Source organism: Anomalospiza imberbis, chromosome Z, assembly GCF_031753505.1.
Source record: "Anomalospiza imberbis isolate Cuckoo-Finch-1a 21T00152 chromosome Z, ASM3175350v1, whole genome shotgun sequence".
Taxonomy (NCBI): domain Eukaryota; kingdom Metazoa; phylum Chordata; class Aves; order Passeriformes; family Viduidae; genus Anomalospiza; species Anomalospiza imberbis.
The window spans coordinates 54,140,708-54,161,456 of NC_089721.1; the positions used below are offsets into that span (position 1 = coordinate 54,140,708).

Here is a 20,749-nt window from a genome sequence, read left to right on the forward strand (position 1 = left end):
GAAAGCATTGTACTTTTATTTAGGGGCTATTGCTAAAGCCAATTTCCCTTATGAGATTTTTCCCTTCTGACAGACCTTAGGTTAATACACAGACCTCTTGAAAGGAGATTCCTGGAGATCTGAAGCCCTTCCTTTTCAGTCCCTGTGGGATTTTTCTGCCTACACTTTGCTCTTGCAAGAGAAAACTGTTCAAGTAGATGTGTGACAATGATAGCCCCTAGTGGAGCCTTTCACAAAACCTCTTCCACAACCACTGCTGGATTCGCAACACATGGATGTACATTTTTCTACAAACAATGAACGAATATGGCAGCCTTTCTTCATTTTTCATTCACTCTAGCTAGAAATTAGCTATGTGCCCTGTTTCATCAAGTTTTCTATTTTCCTCTCTTCGCCATTTTTACCTTATTATGTTTTCCAGTTACTTTTTTTCTGAAATGAAAGTCAGTATAAGGTTTTATTGCTTTTATCATTACGCCAATTCACAAGTTTAAAAAAAATCTATTTGTCCTTTGTTTTCACTTGAAGTGTTATGGCATTACTTACTGGCAGATGCTTACTCAGATGCTCTGAGATGGTTTCTAGGTAACTGGAGGGGAATTAGAGCCTTTGACAGCAGGTCCAGCTCTTGCCTGGTCTTGGAAGCATCAATTTCTCATCCAGCTGAGTCTCCTTGCCCTGCTCCGGTGGTAGGACACACATTGTCTCTCAGACACTCACGGTCTCCTTGAGTCTGTCCCCCAAGAACAGAGCTCAGCAAGCTTGTGTCTGCAGCAGGGGCTGCTCCTGAGGAAAAGAACACAAGCCAGAGATGGAGTTGGGCAGGTAGAGGAGGGGCTGTGGATGTATTGCTCCCACAGGGTGAGGAGGAGGTGGTATCTCCAGTGTCTCCCCTCCCAAGAGCATCCCTGTGTCCTTCCAGGCTGCCACATGTGGAGCACATCCCTAGGCTGCATCAGCCTTTTGGGCAGGGCTGCTCCATATCCAGGCTCATGTAGCATGGCTGGAGGCCATGAGCATAGCTGGGGTTTCACACCCCTCCTGAAGCCATGAATACTAATCCTGACCCTGAAGGGAAATAAGGGGATGCACCAACATGCCCCGGCACAGGGCAGCAAGAGTCCCTGTGCCCTGCCTCACCAGCCATCGTCTCGAAGTGCTTATCCCAGGAAGGGGAGTGAGCCGTGCAGGAAGCATGCAGGGTGGAGTCGGAACACCAGGAAGGCTGCAGGCCGTGCACTCGCACTGTGGCAGCTGAGGCAGCACAAAGAGCTTCTGCACCAGGCAAATGCCCCCTCACCTTTCCTCTTCAGCCTGGGACCTCTCTGCCAGCGGCATGAACCTTTGCCAACAGCCTCTCTTTCTCCTGGGGATGGGATGGGATAGTCTTAGCATGGCTAAAACATGCATTTCTCTATATTCCAGCTGGAGAGGATCACTTCTGAAGTATTTCAAGTGGAAGTTAGAGGGTTCTGTATTGTGCTTACTTGTCCTAACAATTCATCTCCTGATTCTTAGAGAGTAGAATAAAAATATACTACAAATATATAAATACCAAGAAAATGATAAATTACTGACATTTACATTTTTCATATGAACAGCTGTCTAGGAAACACTGGCAATATGCCTGTGACTGAGTTAAACCCACCTTCAGGGTTAAAAAAAAAAATTAAAAACCCCAATTCATTCATAGCAGTAAAGAAAGCATCTGTCATTTGTTTTTTATTTAACTTTTTCACTCACTGGAATGTACAAATACTAATGGAATTTCTGGAACCAGCGTGAAAAGTGCAAATTTTCCACGGTGAAACCAACCCTCACCTGGAACTGAACCCGCAATGAGTTCTTGGAGGAGACACATTTTCCCAGACTCCCCCAACTATTATACCAAGTAGCTGACTGCACCTGCTGCAGCACTGCCAAGGGTTTTTGCACTTCGGACGTGTTCCCTGTGGGTATCCACATCCATCGTAAAAGTAGGAGAAGGCATGGACAGACAATAAAATGGCTTTGTGGTGCCAACAGTAAGGCGTCATTTCAGCAAGCAGAATTGTCTGGCCTACTTCTGGGCTGGGATGTTGCGTAAAGTCGGATGGTGTGTGGTAGGGGAGGGGAGATGGGGCCTTTGCACAGCTACTCCTGAAATCTTTGTCATTCCAGGGACTAGTCAGAGTCTGGAACTGCAGAAATCTGACACTAAACTGCCTTCTGAGAAACACAACAATTTGTTCAACAGGCTGCAGCTCCCCAGGTAACAGGCAGCAGGTTAGCCGTTCAGATATGATCCCTTTAAAAACCAACCTGGTCCCGTCTTTTTAACGTCTTCTCCCATGCGAGCTGCTTCCCGGGGGGACAGAAGAAGTTACTTAAGTGCTTTACTTATGCATTTACTGCTTTAGAAATATTTTCAGCTTTGAAAATCATGTAAGCTTTCTTATCGGCTAACTCCGGAGGATTCCCCTTTGTTCACGCAGCCACCAGGGACGCCCCGCTCCTGAGGGAAGGGCGGGAGCCGGGAGCAGCGGCAGCCAGTCAGAGGGGACAGCTCGGTGAGGCAGCCAATCAGAGGTGAACGCTCGGGGAGACCGCCAATCAGAGGTGAACGCTCGGGGAGACCGCCAATCAGAGGGCTGGCCTCGCCGCCCCGAGTGGGCGGGGCGAAGGCGGCGCGGCGCTGAGGGAGCGGTCGTCTCGGCGCCGTGAGGGGCTGAGGTGGGTGACCCTGGTTGGTGCTTATCCGTAGATCTAAAGCCATTTGATGCTGCCAGAAATACCTCATCCGGCATATTTCGTTTACTGAACGTGGTGTTGCCTCGAGTCCTTGGAGAATGAAGCAGGGTCATACTCGTTTTTCGTTTAAAAAGTTTGAAGACTTCCTTGTAGGCTCACAGACTGGTATGTCTAGGTCCCACTTCCTCAGTTTTAAATTGGAAAGTTGGAACGTACCCGGATGCAGTGTTTTGTTTGCTTACTGATTGACAAGCCCTTAAGGAACTAGTGGTACCTGCAGTGACTACTGACCAGTGCACTACATGTAGGTGTATTAATTCAAATTTTATCCCTGGCCGTAGTAGTTGCAATTCTACAGCTAATACTTGAATTATCGCATGTCTATATTGCTATAAAGAAGTTTTAGTCGGTAATACACATCAGTTATGCTAAGGTGCAGTTCTATCCACTGACCTCCAGCACTAAATGTTGAAGTGTGGATCCATCCGTCCTTACAAACCCATCCCTGCTTGCTCCACTCTCCCACACCCAAATCTGTTGGATGTAGATCTGATGGAGTGTCCTGCAGGCTGTCCAAAGGGTTTTCTGTAGCATCTTGTGATTTTGGTCCACTGTTTCAAACTATCCCCACTCCTTCCCTCAGAAGGTCCCCTTCTACTTTGTTCTCTGTAAGATTTTGTATACCTTATTGGCTGTTTTGTTTCTTTGCCTGAACCTTTTTACTTCTCCTGCACTACTTTTCTCTGCCCAGACTCCTTTCAGCTATTCCCTAGTTACTTTTTCCTCCACCATAGAATTGGTTCCAATCTGTTACATCCATACCTGTAATTGGTATGTCCAAATTTGTTAGGTAGGCAGTTTTAGCCTCATGGCATGATACTGGTACATACATGAAGATTGCCTTCTGTCACAGGTTTCCTTTATGGTCCTACAATTCATTTTGATTGAAATTCAATTACATCATGCTCTTTTTGATGTAATTATCTTACTTTATCTTTGAGTCTTCTACCTATTTTTGAGAAAAAGTATTGCCTTACCTTGTGCGGATCCCAGCTACAATATATCCTGTTTTGCATTCACACTGTGTCTCTGGTCTTGTATAGTTTTTTGCCTCTCTCCTGGTTCGCCTCAGAAATATCAACTGTCTTAGAGACCTGGTGTTCCATCAGGGCCTCGTGCTCTCAGCTAGCCTATACAATATCTCCTTTTTTCTTGAGAAACTGGAAGCAGGGAGAAAGTCCCCTCACAAATACATGAGGGAGTGGGACATTAGTAGTCTAGACAGTTGAATTAGTGCCTTTAAGAACTAATTTACAATCCATTTAAAAAATCAGTTAATTTAAGAGTTAAATTCAGTTTATTTAAGAGTTAATAAAACTGATTCAGTTAATTTAAGAGTTATTACTTACGGGAGTTAATTCAATTAATTTAAGAGTTATTACTTAAGGGAGATAATTTGTATTGCCTACATTCACTTAATGGTTCTAGAGGTTTTCTGAGAAATAAACACCAAGAAGCATAGTTAAAAAAACAAACAAACAAAAAAAATTCCAAAAGCGCAGTTCTTTTAGATAAAAATCAAATGTTCATGGTCTGTAGTTAGTCTGTTACATCCTTCCAGAGGAAGAATATTGAATGCTTTGTTTAGCCTTCTGCTACAGGAAATTCAGTCTGTGGTGCATGTGCTAGAAATTATGAAGCTATTAATGTTGAACCTCCCCTTTCAACATTTTGAGGTGATATAAAAAGTTTTTAACTGATCCATATTCTGTATGTCTTCCAGACAATTGAAATGTTGAAAACATCACAAAACAAGATGTTTACAGCTTTGAAGTATCACTCAACAGACTATTTATATGAGGTATTGTTTTATTGTTTCTCTTTATAATCTGAATGAAATACAGCGGATTTAGTGAAAATGGGAAAAGATTATATGAAAAGATTGAGTACACATTAAAAAAAAGATAACAAGAACTACTTTCTTTAGAATTCTCTCTCTGAGAAGTTCTTGGGCTGCACTTCGTGGGATTACATAGTGAAGTGATTACAGGCTTTTTTAATAAAAAATATAGGTACAATTTTGCACAGACTGTATAATATCAGTTATTTTTAGTGTCTGTTGCATTTATGATTTACTTATCATGCACATACAAGTTTCCTGCTTTGGAGACTACACCGTGCCTTCTAATAAATTAAATTAATTACTTTCTGGATAATTAATCCAACTTTCTAGCTACTTTTCTGTGTATTAGAATAGTGATACACAATGCTGTATTCCTTAATGGTTGTAGGGAGAAGTTTTTGCAGTGTCGTAGATTAAATTCATGGAAAGGAGATTTTTTTCCCCCACACACAAACAATGACTATATTATAACCTCTTATCCCCAAAGTACCCTGTCATAGCTGGTTTTTACTTACTTATATTTTCAAAGAAAGGCCACAGACCAAATACAAGACTTCTCTTGCAAAGGAGCAGAGTAGTGCTTTGCCAGAAACAGCCATTTGTAGTGTGTGAGCAGAACAATGTAGCAAGACATGATGCCTTCAGGAGTTCAGGGACAAGGGACAAGGAGTACAAGGCCAGACAGAAGCACTTCTGGCACGTACCTGGAGAATTGCAGCCTGGGAAGTGGTCTGGCAGTAGTGCTTGCAGTTGAACTGCGATCCATGTTATGAAACATTGCCCACATCCCTTTCCTTAGAGTACAGCAGCTGTTCCGTATAGTGCCTGTGGATGTCCCTGCTGTTTTCTTAGATTGGAACAACCAGAACTTCTTTATTGTAATTCCAGCAGTATGCAGTCTGTCATGAAGTGTTTTTGTGGATGTCTTCTCAATGTAGTTCCATTCAGCTTGATCACCAGTTGTTTCCATATTATCTATGCATAAAAAAATAGGTGTGTTAGCAAAACATGTTATGGGCTATATGCAAAAGAGAATTACATTGCTTTTCTTACCTAAGTTGTGTGGAGGATGGCGCTGACATCAGGACAACTGAAAACTTTTAGAAAAGAAATGCTGAGTGACCTGCTGAATGGCTGCTCTGGAGCAGTGTAAATCTTGATCTGTAGTGCTACCAGAAGGGGTCAATGGATGTGATCACACATTTAGAGGTATACAGGTCTGAGTGTGCAAGGGAGATGCTGTGCTCGAGCTGCAGCTTACTGCTTCCTGCACATAGCTCACTCAACTGGGTGCAGAATCCTGCTCCTAATATACTTGTTATGCACTTATATCAATTCCAGGTATAGTTTTTCCTGGTTCCCTTTATAAGTATCTTTGAAGGAAGGAGCCTTTTCAATCATCCTAGACACAGGAGTTACATACTTCATGCTCCTGAGTGTTGTAGGTGTGATTGCAAAGTCATCTTGGTAGTGCAAGGTTTTCGAGTGTTATAAACTGACAATACATGCAAACTGAATGGAACTGGGATAATATCTTTCAGTTAGAAGAGAAATGTGCAGAGACCTTTATATATTCTTGATAAACAGGGGTAAACATGCACTGATTGAATGCTACAGCTATTAATAATGGCATTGAAAAACACTTCTATATTTTTCAGAATGGCAAGAAAGATTTTGTCTTATCAGACTTTATAAAGTGATCTAATTCAGCTTAAACATTACCCTTAGAACAGTTTCATTTAAAATATTTTGTAAAATGTAGAATTTTCCTGGTTTAGGATGTGGAGATAGTTCTAGGATGTATTTCTTCCACTTCACAAATATCAGTGACAGAAAACAATTTTAGCTATTAAGCTAAAGTTAGCCTCAGTAAAACTGCATAGTGGTGTTTCAAAACTCCTTCTGATCTCTGTTTCATTATTGCATGTACTTATTTGTTCAGTAACTTCTACAGTAGCAGTAGCATTCTTCTTTAACCTTTGAGTCCTTTGACAACTTTTATGTGCCAATTCTGACAGCTTCTTTTAATGAAGAGAAGGGTTATCCGTAGCATTTCCTGTTCCTGTTATCTCTATTAGGAAATTTACTAGCTGCCCTTTATTTTATGATAAATGCAGTTTTTTCAGCAATAAATTCAGTATAGATTACCTAAACTGATATATGGTCAGTAACGTGTAGAAGACGTTATAGGTCCAGCTGCCCACGGTCGTCTGATTCTGTCTTCTTTATTCAGAATTTGTGAAAGAGATCAGTGAGGAGATGCCATGCTTGGACTTAGGCAAGAGGGACTCCAGTGGATCAGATCTGTTTTTCCACAAGAGCCTTTTAAGGAAAAGATGCTATGATGGCAGGAGTTTTTGCTTTTTAATTAAAATTAACTAACATTTACAGAATTGTAACTGTCCCACAAAGGATTAAACAGAAATGGAAAAAGTATTTGTATTGATGAAGTGACAGTATTTGTTTTCGTAGCTTCTCCATGTTTGTTTGTTTGTTTGTTTGTCAGTGTTGGTTTATTTTGGTTTGTGGTTTTGAGGTTTTTTTGCCCCTCAGTTTTCTCTTTTCTTACAGGAAGGTTTGAAAAGTACACCAATAGCTTGGTTATTCTGGTTGCAGTCCAAGTCAGTGAAATATTTCAAATATTTCTAGTTTGTCACCTGAGATTTCTAACAGTACAAGCTTTATTTGTCTTGACAGCATATGTTGGAATGAGTGGGCAGTTCTGGGACCTGAAGGAACACAGCTGAAGTGAGGCAATGGGTTTACAGCTAGAGAAAAATTTCTGCTCTCATTCATTATGTTCTTCCACATGACTATAGCTAGTTCTCTTTTCCGATATGCCTTATACTTCACAGACTTTTAAAGTACAACTTCTTTCTTCTTCTTTCTATAAACTTGATAAACACAAATGTGTAAGTATAATATTTCTTTGCTTCCTGAACTTACTGGTTTTTCTGTGGATTTGTGCTCTTTATGCAATACGGGGAATGGGTTTCTGTGACAAAGAGCTGTAAGATAGTTTATTGAACTTGGTATTCAATAAAAAGTTACTAAACTTGCCACATAGACTATTTAATTCCAGAATTCAATTGATTACTATCCCTGATTTTAGAGGAAATGAAAGACCTTTCATTAACTCATAATGACACATGAAAGACAAGAGGCCCTAGAATATTAAAAGCACTTGAAACAGCAATAGTAGGAATGATACTAAGTTGTTTCTGGTTGGCTTATCCATGTGTCCATTCAGGAGACCATTCCAAGTGTTGAGATAAGCATTTGTAATTGCACATTCAAAGCTTAGTTAAAGTGTAGCTAAGCATATGTGCAATTCTGCCTACTCAGAGGTGTAGATTAAAAGTTAAATAGCAAATCAGGTAAATGTTAGTATCTTCTCTTAAGAAGAAGAAAACCCTTGAAAGCAGTGGGAATGTTTGAAGAGGCAGTGCGCAAAAAGAATGGAACCATCTCTCTCAGAATTTTATCACATATCTTTTTTTTTTTTTTTTTATTCAGAGCATGGCAAGGCAGAAGTTTTCCATCTGGAAATTATCACTTTGCTTTCCTCCCTGTTTACATCAAGATGAAAAGTATCATCTCAATGCACTCTTTGCTGATGATAAGTATAGGAAGCCATGGACTAGAAGTATGTTATATAATCCTTAAGTTTAGTTTAGACTTACTGTACATTAAAGGAAATCTTGTGTTTATCCATAATGTGATAAATCTAGTATAGCTCTTGGAGGTAGAGCATCTTCATTGCCCAAATTGAAGCAAATAGGTAATGGATATTTATTTGAGTGGCACCATAAATAAGATGATATTTGATGTTTGTAGAGATCTCTGGATAGATTTCTTTCCAGAGACATGTTTATGGAAGAAAAGCAATGATCAGAGATAAGTGAATTACCAAATCTGATTAGTTGGGAGAGGTTTGGAAAATGATGCTGAGGTTATGAGATGTGGCAAAAAATGAGGTCTTCAAATGTCAAAGGTAAATATATGTATAAAAGTGTTTGCATCTTTCTTGTGCATTTGTATTACTTTTGCTAATGGAAACTAAAGGTGTTGTTTCTTCCATGCATCATGTGTAAGTTTGATTAACCTCTGCAATTATTTAATCAATATATAAAAATTAATTTAAATATTTTCTGCATGACTTTTTTCTCTTCTTTTCATCATAGTTGGTTCAACACAGAACATGATGGCTATTTCAGTATTGGATCAATGGAAAAAAAGTTTGCCTGTGGAGGATTTCCTGGAAAAGTCAGTAACTTTAAGTTAAAAACATTTATGATTTCTTTGATATCACTCAGGTATTTTGTGAATTATGTGCTAATGAAGAAAACAGAATATGAAGATGTTTCCAGACAGTAACAAGTATGCTGGAGCTGTACACTCTATCAGATAGCCTAGACATGGGTTTTTTTTTCACTAAAAGTAATACTGTGTTTTTATGGAGTTCACTGGTTCTTTAAATAATTTTTAATGGTTGTGTAATCTATTTATGACATTGGAGAAAGTCTCTGAAAACTGCATGAACATGAAAATAAGCTGTTTCCCCCCTCCTTTCTAAGCCAATTATCTTATGTAACTGTACAGGCATAGCTATATGACTTGAACATATCTTTCCATACTTAGAATAGTCTGCATTAAAATATTTGCTATTTTCTAGAAAAGTCTTACTAGGACTTTGGCTTTGGAAGAGATGGCCTGTGTAGTCTCAAAATAAGCAACTCAATTAGGTTTATTCTATCTATAAAACTATAGTGAAACCCAGTGATTTCAGTGAAGTTCTAACTTGGGCAGTTAAGTTTTAAGGTACATGGATTTTCAAAGGTTTATGCCATGTGAAACATTGGATATTAGTTATTATCAGTACCACATGGTTATTACTGGTGAACTATACTACTTGTAGCTTCAAAATTAATTTCTGAACTACAATCAAAGAGTTCTAAAATAGTTGATTTTTTTAGATGTGTAGCAGAGGTTCCCCTCTATTGCTGTTTACACATGAAGTCCTGTACTGAATTTCAGAGGTGTATTTATATGCTGATTGCTTTTATGAGCATTACCTCTATATGACTAGCAAATAGCAAGATGATATAATGTTAAGTATTATTAAAAATGTGAATAAATCAATAGGATACAAAATTGAGAAATCAATTGTCTGAAATGAGAATAGTAAGTACAATAACTGTAGATGAGCTGATTTGGGTGCTTCAGAAATGTCAGCACTCATCAGAGTTACTATATTGTTCAGTCAATTTATATGAGTAGCACAGCATTAACACATATTTTAATCAACTATTGTAACTATTTTGTCCAGATGCATGCTTAGCTGGGGAAAATAATTTCTGTAGTCAAATGATTTTCCTACTTATTTGGCAAACAGTAGGGAGGTTTTCTTAATAAATAATAGTAATACTGAGGTTTAAATGAAAAGTTGCAGGAAATAAAAGTGGTTTTGTTTCTTCACTTACTCAATCTTTTTCCTATTGCTGTTACTTGCAATTCCTTCATGGTTTTTGAAACAGAAGTGTACATTTTACCCAGCAGCAAATTTTGTCACAAACATTATGTCATTAATAGGTTTGATGCTTTTTTCTTTTTGTGCAATTTTATGCTGGGTGTAAGCTTAGAGGGCTTTTTCTTGCGGAAGGATTGAACATGTAGTTGGACCATGAATCCAGTGAATAGAGAGAACTCTAATTTCCAATCTTCTTCAGTGAATATGGTGATTATCAAAGTTCTTGGAGCACCTAAGTGCTGTTGATTCACTGCGGAGTCAGAGAAATTACAACATTGATTTTGCTACAGCTTAAGCGTCAGATTTTTTTTGTTTGTTTGTTTTTTAGGAAACCTATCTCCTTTGTGGAGTTTCAGACTAGTAATGATTTAATAGAAGTTATTCCAAGTTCAAATCCTTGCTCTCAGACTAACACAAAAGAACCTTTTTTACTTATGAAGAATGGTTTTAAGGAAGACTCCACCCAAGACAAATATCTGAAGATTTACTATGCCACTGAATTTGAAGAACCACAGCAAGGTAAAATGTTCAATTCACTATTTTCTGTGTTTTGGTTGAGTAATCTTGTTAACTTTTGTGATATTTTGTGCATGTTCCAGAGACATTGATGAAGTCATTTGGGTGATCAAAAACTTTGCTGTTGCATAAGGTATAACCACTAAAGACAGATTTATTCCCTGGAGAAGCAGGGCTTGTTTTAGTAGTTCAAGAGAGATGCAAGCTAAAAGAAGTCTAAGATAGATTTCTTTGTGGAGATCTGTTTGAGTTAGAACTCAAAGAGTTTGGTGGGAACATAATCAGTATCCATCATTTCCAGGCACTATGAGAGAACAGAGAGTTATTACAGACAGGGAATCACCCAAGGAGTGAAACGGAGATGTGGGAATAAGGAGACTTCCATATTGGTAAAAAGTATGGAAGAAGAACAAAAAACTCCCTTTGCCCTTCTATATGTATTATATATGTGTAAAATGTGTGTGTAGATATATCTGTATTTCATACTGCAAATATAAGGGAATGTGTCAAATGTGGTTACTGCATCACTTCTGTCTCAGGAGAGCTTTAGTTTAAACTCAAAAGAATTAGAATATTGTGATGGCTTGGGTTGGAAAGGACCTTTTATGGGAGTGCAACACCTCTGTATTCAGCTCAGGTTGGTCAGATCCTCATCCAACCTAACCTTGAACACCTCAACTCTGGGGATGGAACTGCCTCACCTCTGGGAATAGGGCATTGACGACCTCCCTTGTTGTAAGAAACTGCTTCCTTATATCTAATTTAAATTATCCCTCTTTAAGTTTAAAACCTACAACCCAAAAGGTCTATCCCCACCTTCCTTATAAGCCTTCTTTAAGTACTGAAAAGCCACAGTAAGGTTTTCCTGGAGTCATCTCCTCACCAGGCATAACAGATGCCAATTTTCTCAGGCTTTTCTCACAGGAGAGGTGTTCCTTTCCTCTGATTGTTCTGTGATCCCTCCACTTGACATGCTCCAAGAGGTCCATATCTCTCTTTCTACTGAGGACCACAGAGCTGGATGCAGGGTTCCAGCTGGGATCTCACCAGAGCAGAGCAGAGGTGCAGATCTCCTCCCTCCCCTGCTGCCCACACTGCTTTTGCTGCAGCCCAGGACACTTTGGCTTTCTGGGCTGGGAGTGCCCATGGCTGGGTTATGTCCAGCCTCCCACCCACCAGCATCCCCCAGTCCTGCTCACAGGGCTGCTTTTGACTTGTTCATTCCCCAGCCTGTGTAGATATAATGTCATCTTTCTTGAAATCACAGTAATTTTCAAACTTTTTTGTAATTTTTTTTCTTCATAATTAGGGAATCTGCAATTAGGTTTAGACATGTATGGAGAGGGTACATCATTTGTACATTTAAAATTGCACTGAGCTAAGTTTCTTGTCCAGAACCTACTTCAGAAGTTCCTTTATCATACTTGAAAGTGCAAACAAGGAAACAAAAAATACCTTTTGTTTTTAATAGGCATTATGTAAGACAGAAGAAAAAGCTGAAGAAAACTAGAGGTTATCATGTGAACCATAGAAGTCTAGATTTCATTGCTCTTCAAATGTATTAGGATTTTTAAGCTTAAAGTTAAAAGCAGTTATTGTTTTGCTGACATTCATAGTATTCCAACAGTTGCTCAACAATTCTCTTTATTCTGATAATTCTTAGTATTTTTATCTTGTTTTATAATGTGTTTTTCTTCTATTTTGTCAGATTTATGTTTGGAAGAGGAGTTTGTTTTTATTGATAATCTTGAAAATTTTCGTAAAAAATTGCCAACTTTATCTATACTTTTGAGCAGACTACAGTTTTTTTTAGTGAAAGATCCCCTTTTGGATTCTGAAGGACAGTTATTTACAGCAGAGAATATTTTCAGGTACCTACAAATTTCTGTATAATATTAAACATAAAACATAGTCTGTGTATAATGCCATTAACATTTTTACGTTTGTTGTATTTTACCTTTGTAACTAGTTTATGTTTGCAACAGGTAAAGACTTCAGCTTTTAATGTTAGGAAAAAATCAGGTGGGTGGAATTTATACGCATTAAGAAAACTAGATTAATGAAATTGTCATTTTTACATTCTATAGGTGTGAAATGCAATCAGGATATTAGTTTTGGAATACTGAAAAAATGTGCATCTTTAAGGAATCTAGTCCTTCTTCAAACTGACTGATTCCATATCATGAAAGTATCACTAAATTTAGTAGGGCTAGGATTTTACACATGCTTCCATGTTCTTTTTTCCTCTCCTCTCAGATATGCTGCCAGTAAATCCATGTTCTTGCCCTGTTGAATTGTATTTCTTCAAGTTTAAATATTAATTATTCTTATGGTTTTGCTCAGTTTTGTATTGCTAGGTTGATTGAATTTAATTGAATGATACCTATGTTATGAATTTGAACAAACCAGTACATTTAAGCAGGTATGTTGTATCAAAAATGGGCCTAGTATTTATTAATATACCCCTTGTGTACATACATTCATAAAGTCTGGCTAAATCTTGTGCTGATTTACTTCATATTTGGACTACTTGTATTGCTTCCTTTGCGCTTGGAAGGGTTGCATGACCGACAGGCAAGGTAAAACAGATTTTAACTGAATCAACTGTACCCATATAGTAGAACAAGGAGGAATGGGGTTGTTTGCCTGTTTTTTCGAAGATGAGCCCTAGTCTTGCAGTGAATCTTGGATGTAAGACTGTGTGAATACTGTAAATACCCAGTAAAGAGAACATGATCTGAACTTTCAGAAATACCAGTAATGGGAGAAAAAATTGCTAGTGTGAAGCTTTACAGAAATAGCTCTGACCTCCTGATCTGTGGTTGACTAGCAAAACCATGGACCTGTCCAAGGCGGAAGTCCAGATCTCCTAGTGCAGCACACAGGGAGATGCATTTAGAGAAAGGGACTCAATTAGACAAACTTCAACTTGCGTTAAATTTAATGAGTATCCCAAGGCTGGACACAGAACAGTTTGTACTCTGTGGTCTAAAATATTCCTCCAGAAAATAGTGGTGTCAGGGACTGATGAAGTTACTCCCCTAAAAAGTTACTATAGATTTAGTGCCTGTAATTGGCACAAAGGGCAAGCCTGCTGAAGCTCTTACTTTCTATCTGACAAATCTTCATCCCTGTGCTTCTTGTGTCCTTGCTTTACAATGCAAGTAGTAGCTTAATTCCTGAGTTTTACTTCCAAGTGTTTTAAAGTTTTTTAGTTAAACCAGGGACATACTTTTAGTTTTCACTTTAACTAGTAATAAACACACTCTGCCTTCTTTCATGTTGAATCTTTCCTGAAAATAGGAATGAAAGGTGGCAAAAGAGAAATAAGGCAAATAGATTACAGAGATTTTCTGTCTAGTAAAAAAATTTGACATTGGAAAAAATTAGATCAGCAGCTTTTGCAGAAAGTGCTTTTACATGAGGGGACTTTTGTGCTGGGAGGTTGAAGAATTATAATATGAAGGTTTTTTTTCTGTAACTGTTTAAGACAGGTCCTATATTAAGCATTTCTACTCTGTATATAATGTATTATTTCTTGAAAGTTTTCCTTGGTTGATTACACAGATAAGTACAGCATTACTTGGAATTGCCTTATTAGAAAAGTCATGGATTTAGAAAAACTTTTGCCATGTATATGGCTATCAAGACTATTGCTAAGAGTGTCAGTCCTAGACATCACATAATACAAAGAAGTCACTTACTTTCTTTTATATCTTTCAAAGAGAATGTTTGACTTTCCAAAATGGAATGAAGGTGGAAGAGAGTCAAAATGAATTGCAGGGGATTAAAGAGAGTTTCTGTGCTGTATCTATGAAAGATGAAGAGGTATCATCCTGTTGTTTCATACTGTATATTATATTAGTGGTTATTCTGTATTATGCATGTGTGTTTGTTCACCTTCAAGTCATCTTACTGAGTTCTTTTCATATTTGCCAAATATTTCAAGCTTTCATGCTTCCAGATAAAAACACTGTTATTGTTAGTAATTTTTTAATTCTTGGATGCTGTTTTTAGTAATCTCTGCTCTGACAAGCTGTTTGTCCTGGTACCTGATGTGTTTGCAGTTTTATGTAGATACTTGTTAAACTAAGAATAAAAATTGATCAGAACAGGAAGCCATGACATGAGCTCAGGAAAGGGAAGGCTACAAGACATGTTCTGGGATTTGGGGGGCCAGCTTGGCTTTTTTTTTAAAGAAGTCAAATCTACTTTTTGCTCCATTTTTCAAAATTCTAAAAAACAAACTTTCAGTAAAATAAATGAGGATTGTACTTGATTGGGAACAGTAAGTTAAGACACACTTTTTACACTCCACTGACTCAATCTGAAGTTGTGTAACATTGTATTTTACTGTCCATTGAGCTAAGCTTTGTGTGTGCTGTGTAAATGTCAAGTGATTTCTCTCCTAAGAGCTCTTAAATTAGTTTAGAATTAAGTTATTTCAAGATTTTAAAGAAGCTTAGACTGTACAGTAATATGAAAGGAAATTTACTGGCCATTCTGTTGTGATTAATATTTTTTTCAGTATTTCCTGTTGCCTGTTGATTTAGAATTCGACAGACCTAACAATGGCAGATCTGATTGTGTTAAGATTCCATTATACTTGCAGCTAAAGGAGATGTTACATTTAGCTCCAGTCCCTGTAGATGATCAAGACCTTTGCAAACAAGTGATTAGAGAAGGTGAGGGTTGGCTTTCTTAAGTGCTTGGCCTGATTTTCCTTTCATTTCAACACATTTAACACAATCAAGCTCTTTTATATTAAGTTCACTTAAAAATTACTTCCTAGCTTATCAGATGAGAATTTCTGTGGATGAACTAGGACCTGTATTACACCCAAATTTCTGATATTAGAAATGTCTCCTTAACGGTTAGTAAACTACTTGCCATTTGATTTAGTCCAGAGTTGCATTGTAATCTTGAAAACAAATGTAATATGAGCCATGATCTGTGATATATATAATCAACATGGCTATAATCATTTGGTCTTGTGCTCTCTGTTTTTAAGTTTACTTGCAGAGACATCCCTAAGAGGATTATACGCAGAACAGTCATACCATAAAAAATGCTTTTGTTGCATTGTAATTGCAAACACAAAAGAAGATTTTTGGGGGGAAAATGGTTAAATAATTCCATGGATAACAGGATTATTCCCAATGACAGTAATAGTTTCTTTAAAGGAATTTTAGTAAAATTACTAAATGCTTTTAGACTTCTGATAAATATAACTTTGATGACAGTTATTGGCTAATGGATTGGTTTGTATGACAGTATTTTGTTTAGTTAAAAGAAAAAGGCATTGCCTGAGGGTTGGTTTTTTGTTTGGTTTTTTTTTTAAGTCAAAATAAATAATTTTCCACTTTTTTGGTGGACAGGAAGCAGCTCAAAGAATGAGGCTTTATGCTTCTGAAGACTGAGGATGTGTGCTGAATTCTGTGTCTCATAGGGCAGCAGTTTGAAGTAAACCAGTCTCTTACTGACGACAGAAACAAAACTTTTTAAAGTGCATATTTGACTAAAACAGTTTCATGTGCATTCCTCTGATATATTTAGTATGTGTCATGTTTCAAGCTGAGATTGCAGGGATTTGAGGATTCCGTACATAAAAGTAAACCTATTGGGGGTCATTTTGTTTTAGTCCTTTTTTGGTAACAAAAGAATCTACAGACACATACTCCTAGTAAACTATATTTAGGCTACTTAATATAGTTTAGTTGTTCTGGAAATTATTGTAGTCATTAGATCTTGGGATAATTCAGATAGTGACTATACAATACTGTGGGGGACTTTTTCTGTCACTTAAGGGACAAGACTGAGCACTGCTCTAATCAGCTAAGGCATCTGGGGTTACTAAGCATGACTAATTTTTCATAACAATATATCATGGAGGTTCAATAAAAAGACTGAATGCTCTGACAGTAAAAATTAAGAAATGATTCATTTATGGCACCTTTTAAAATCTGTTTTCAGATCTCAAAGCAGAAATTACATACAAAATAGAAATTTCCAAGTACTGTGCCATTCCGCAAGAGGTTTGCTCCAGTATTAGCACAAGTATGTCGGAATTCTGTGAGTCAGGTAGGAAGATCTGTGTAAATCAAGGGGTGATATTTAAGATAAATTTTTCAAGTAGTTTCTCTAATACTCTGTTTGTGGGAGAACATAGGTAAGAAGATTCCCTTTGTGTAATCTATTATTTTGTACCCACACCATAAAGAGGTAGAATTGCCATACTACTTTTTAGAGCTTTATGGTCTAAACACAACCAACTTTACAATTCCTTCATGTTGCTTTTGGCTGTAAGCGATGTCTATAACTTTTGCACTTGATTCGATTTTTAGATCTTTTTTTTTTATCTAGCAACTCATCTGCTGAGAGGGTAGATGAAAGTTAAGGCAGATTGTTAAAACTGTGGAGTCAAAAAACACAGTCTGGAGTTTGTTAAAATCTGATATAAATGCTTTCAAAAGAGGGTGGTGGAGAACAATTCAGGTGGCAGTGCTGTGTGAGTTCTAGAGATTCAAAACACCCTTGCAGACATTCTGTTTTGCAAATGGTTCAGTAATTAGGTGTGATAGGGAAGTTGAGCCAGAGCTGTTTTCTACAGAAATGAACTCCAGCTGTTGAGTATTTACTAATGTGTATTGAATCCTTGCTTCTCCTGCACTGGGATCAGGAAATACACCCTGTGTGACCACATTTAATAGCTTGAAAACCAAAGTCATGGTGTTTACACCATCAACCAATGCAGAGTAGCTTTGGTGTTTCACTGCTCAATCTAGTCATCCTACTTTAGTTAAAAATTTTTCGTGTTCTAGGTGTAACCTTTCAAAACTATGTACAGTCTTTGCCAGCCCTGCTATAGTCACAGCTAAATTCTGGCTAAGTGAGGCAGAAAAATGGTTATGCTGGTGACATTTTTCACCTTTCATTTAATGTAGAAGGACCTGCACAAAGAGTAACATTTACAAATAAATGTGATCTGAGCAGAGTGTCAATACATGATTGTACATGTACGTCTCTTCCTAATGTATATACTGTCTATGAAAAGATCTATCCATTGTTGCATTGGACAGTAGCAGTATTACCCATCAGTGCTTGTTCACTTGATAGTTTTCCATACAGAAGTTACTAAAATATTCAAGAGGTGTTGAGTTTTCTCCAGACCAAGACCTTTCTTATTGTCTTAGTTTCACCAAGTTTTAAATTTAGGTGATAGTTGTCCCCGTCCCCTGCATGCCAATAATACTAATAGTACCATGCTTTAGATACTGTATTGTAGTGGAATTTTGGTTGGAACAATCAATCATATAATTTCAAAGTGTCTGATATAAAAGCTTTATGCAAACACACCAAGTTCCACCAAGATAAAGTTAAGCTTATTTTACATCTGGAGATTATTGTCTGGGATGATAAACTGTAATCTGTGTCTACTCAGCTCTCTGACTTCTCTTTACTTCTAAAGCTTAAGGGGCTTAAGTGCAGTAGATCTGACTCTTCCCCTGAATATAGTACTAATAAATTGACTGTGATCTTCTCTAGGGTATTGCCCAGTCTTCTGCAGTAGATAAGTGGTCAAGCCATCTTGAATAGTCTTTTAAAGGAAGTGGCTGCATTAATCCTTACTACCAGTTGCTCTCTTAGCTCTACTGTTGATTCAGGCAGAATTCTATTGTTGGGGCACAATCAGATTCAATCTCTCCCTCCCTCTCTCATTTTTTTTTTCCAGGATAGACTCAGGTCTGTAAGATAGAGACCTACAAATGTGTGCAAGCACTGCCAGAACACCATTTGATAGCAGTCTCTGTATTAGGTGTCAGGTTTCAGCTGAGATACCTGACAGTATTCTCCTTCTAATTAATTTTGTTCTTTATGAGTTACCAGAAGTGAAATATGTTTGCTTGAATTGAGTGAAGAAACAGTCATAAGACTAAGCGGTCTTTCTCTAGTCACTGAGTTTGTTTAAAAAAGGCATTGAGAGACAAGATAGTTCTCTGAGTCAGCAATGTTCTGAGAAGGGAAATGTTACTCTGAGTGTAGGCAGAGTTTAGCTATGTAGCTGATAAAGAATTCCAGTGTCAAAGGCATAAATAACTAGACAAAAACAAATATGAATAGTATTGCTCAAAAAGAAAGAATAGTTCATTTAAGATATGACAGGTATTTTTGCTGTCCTGAGACCAGCTTCTGTCCTGTTAAAAGTCGAGTCCTAAAACTGTTGCTCTTCACAAAAACTGGTTTGTGAGCTGAAGTTCACAGCATGTGTTCATTGAACCTTTTTTGTTCTGAGTGGGAAAGAAGTTATACTGACTGGAAGTATGTTGCTTTCTTTTGTACCCACTTGAATTTCTTACCCTTTTTTTTCCTGCTTTTCTGATATGTTTGTGTCCTTTGGCTTTCTGTCACTGTCCCTTGCCCTTCCTTCCTAACAATCAGCTTGTTAGGTCCTTCAAGGAGAAGCTGAGAACAGCTGGATAGGTGACTGACTGCTAGGCTGCTTTGTGCCAATTGGCCAAGCAATGTGGGTATGATGATTGCATCTACTTATTGCCTGGTGGAATGAATAGGGAATTCATTGTAAGTGTTTTTCCTTGTGGAGGCACTGATTTATTCACAATTTTTCTGCCTTAGTTTTCACAGAACACGGAACAACTGTGGGTTTTCTGATTTCTACTTTTGGGTTAGTAGAATGCCAGAGGGATTAATACCAGGGCAATCACGTGAACCACCAAAATCAATGAAGTTGCAAATAGGACTTGAATAAAATCCAATAATCATTAATATGTCCACATTTAATATGATTGGAAGGAAGAAAAAAAAGAACGTTTAAACTGACTTGTAGAGGACTTTTAACGTGCCAGGTTTGTTTTTATACTGCTTAAAAAAAAAAAAACAAACTGGTGTTGTAATTTTCAGCAATCATCCCTAGAAATTTCAATGAGAACTAATTCTTCTTGAAGGAATTTTTTTTTCATTAAAATCCTGACTGTTTTTGAAGTTCCTGAGGCTGTTCTTACAGCAGCCACAATATTGCCTGTAGTCTCTCTTACACTTAATTAACTTCATTTATGGAGGAATCATCTAAGAAGGATAACAGGCATGAATATCAAAATCTCAGCCATAGTACCTGATGATTTAATTATAAAAGTAATCTCTATGTGTGATGTGTATGTACCCAGAACTACATCAAAGGAATGTGATCTACAATCGTTTCCCCAAACTGTTTGGAAATAAGATGTGAAGTATTTGGGGCATATAGCTTATTGAATTGTCCCATGAAAATATTTTCTGTTTTAATCCAGAACTTCACTTGTGTAAGATTCATAAGCATGTGTATTTCATTCACAATTAGCTTTGTGATTTTGATTTTTATTTTCATTTTGGCTGGGGCTTTATACAATTTCCAGCTGAATATATTCTGTATTTGAAAGATGAAATGGAAGTGCCTTTAACTCCTCCATGCAGACAACAAAGATCATGGGTTAATTTTCTGTGCAGAGGACTTCAAGAAGAACCTATTTTCCTCTCTGGTAACAGGTAATGAAACCTTGGTAGTGACAAATTCTGTCATAAATCCTCAAAATTATTGAAAAAAAATCACTGTATTTATGAATTGGTATTTACATTCTTTGAGCTGCATATGTATTGTGTTTTGTGTGACAGAGTGATGGAATGAACAGTCCATATGTGTGTTTTTCTAGAGGAGCCTGAAAAAGGAATGGAAGCTGCTTCCATAGACCTCTTTCTCTGGGAGGATTTTATAGCCTGAAAATGCAGTCTCCTTTTTGCAGTAGGCAACAGTAAATATTTAAAGTATTTAGCAAGTATGTGTGTGGGCATATGCATGTATTTATACCTATGGCAAGCACATATCTTGCACAAGGATCACCTGCAAAATGTCCAGAAGAGATATAGTAAGAAAGTATTGTGTGTTTTGGGGATACCCTCCAACAGGCCTTTTCATGCCAACATAGGATTAGGATTGCTCCATCTTTTCCTTCTCATCTTATTTGAGACTAGCATTTCTTGCCTTGCTATCTTTTTAACATCAGCAGGAAGAATTTCAA

General features: G+C 37.5%; 1 protein-coding gene across 9 annotated transcripts in view; it reads left to right on the forward strand.

The window, feature by feature from the left end:
* Window positions 1-2,655: 2,655 nt before the first annotated feature.
* SHOC1 (shortage in chiasmata 1) overlaps window positions 2,656-20,749 on the forward strand; it is a 47,598-nt gene continuing 29,504 nt past the window's right edge. For 2 of the 9 annotated variants that reach the window (XM_068175628.1, XM_068175629.1), the window contains exons 1-10: window positions 2,656-2,712; window positions 4,514-4,591; window positions 8,150-8,279; window positions 8,818-8,899; window positions 10,492-10,682; window positions 12,388-12,550; window positions 14,405-14,507; window positions 15,208-15,364; window positions 16,653-16,760; window positions 20,090-20,219. In XM_068175628.1, coding sequence (XP_068031729.1) covers window positions 4,523-4,591; window positions 8,150-8,279; window positions 8,818-8,899; window positions 10,492-10,682; window positions 12,388-12,550; window positions 14,405-14,507; window positions 15,208-15,364; window positions 16,653-16,760; window positions 20,090-20,219 — 1,133 coding nt within the window. In that variant the 5' untranslated portion in view covers window positions 2,656-2,712; window positions 4,514-4,522. Of the gene's footprint in view, window positions 2,713-4,513; window positions 4,592-8,149; window positions 8,280-8,817; window positions 8,950-10,491; window positions 10,683-12,387; window positions 12,551-14,404; window positions 14,508-15,207; window positions 15,365-16,652; window positions 16,761-20,089; window positions 20,220-20,749 lie in introns of those variants that run through there. The other 7 variants (XM_068175633.1, XM_068175630.1, XM_068175632.1 and 4 more) reach the window with 7 other exon arrangements.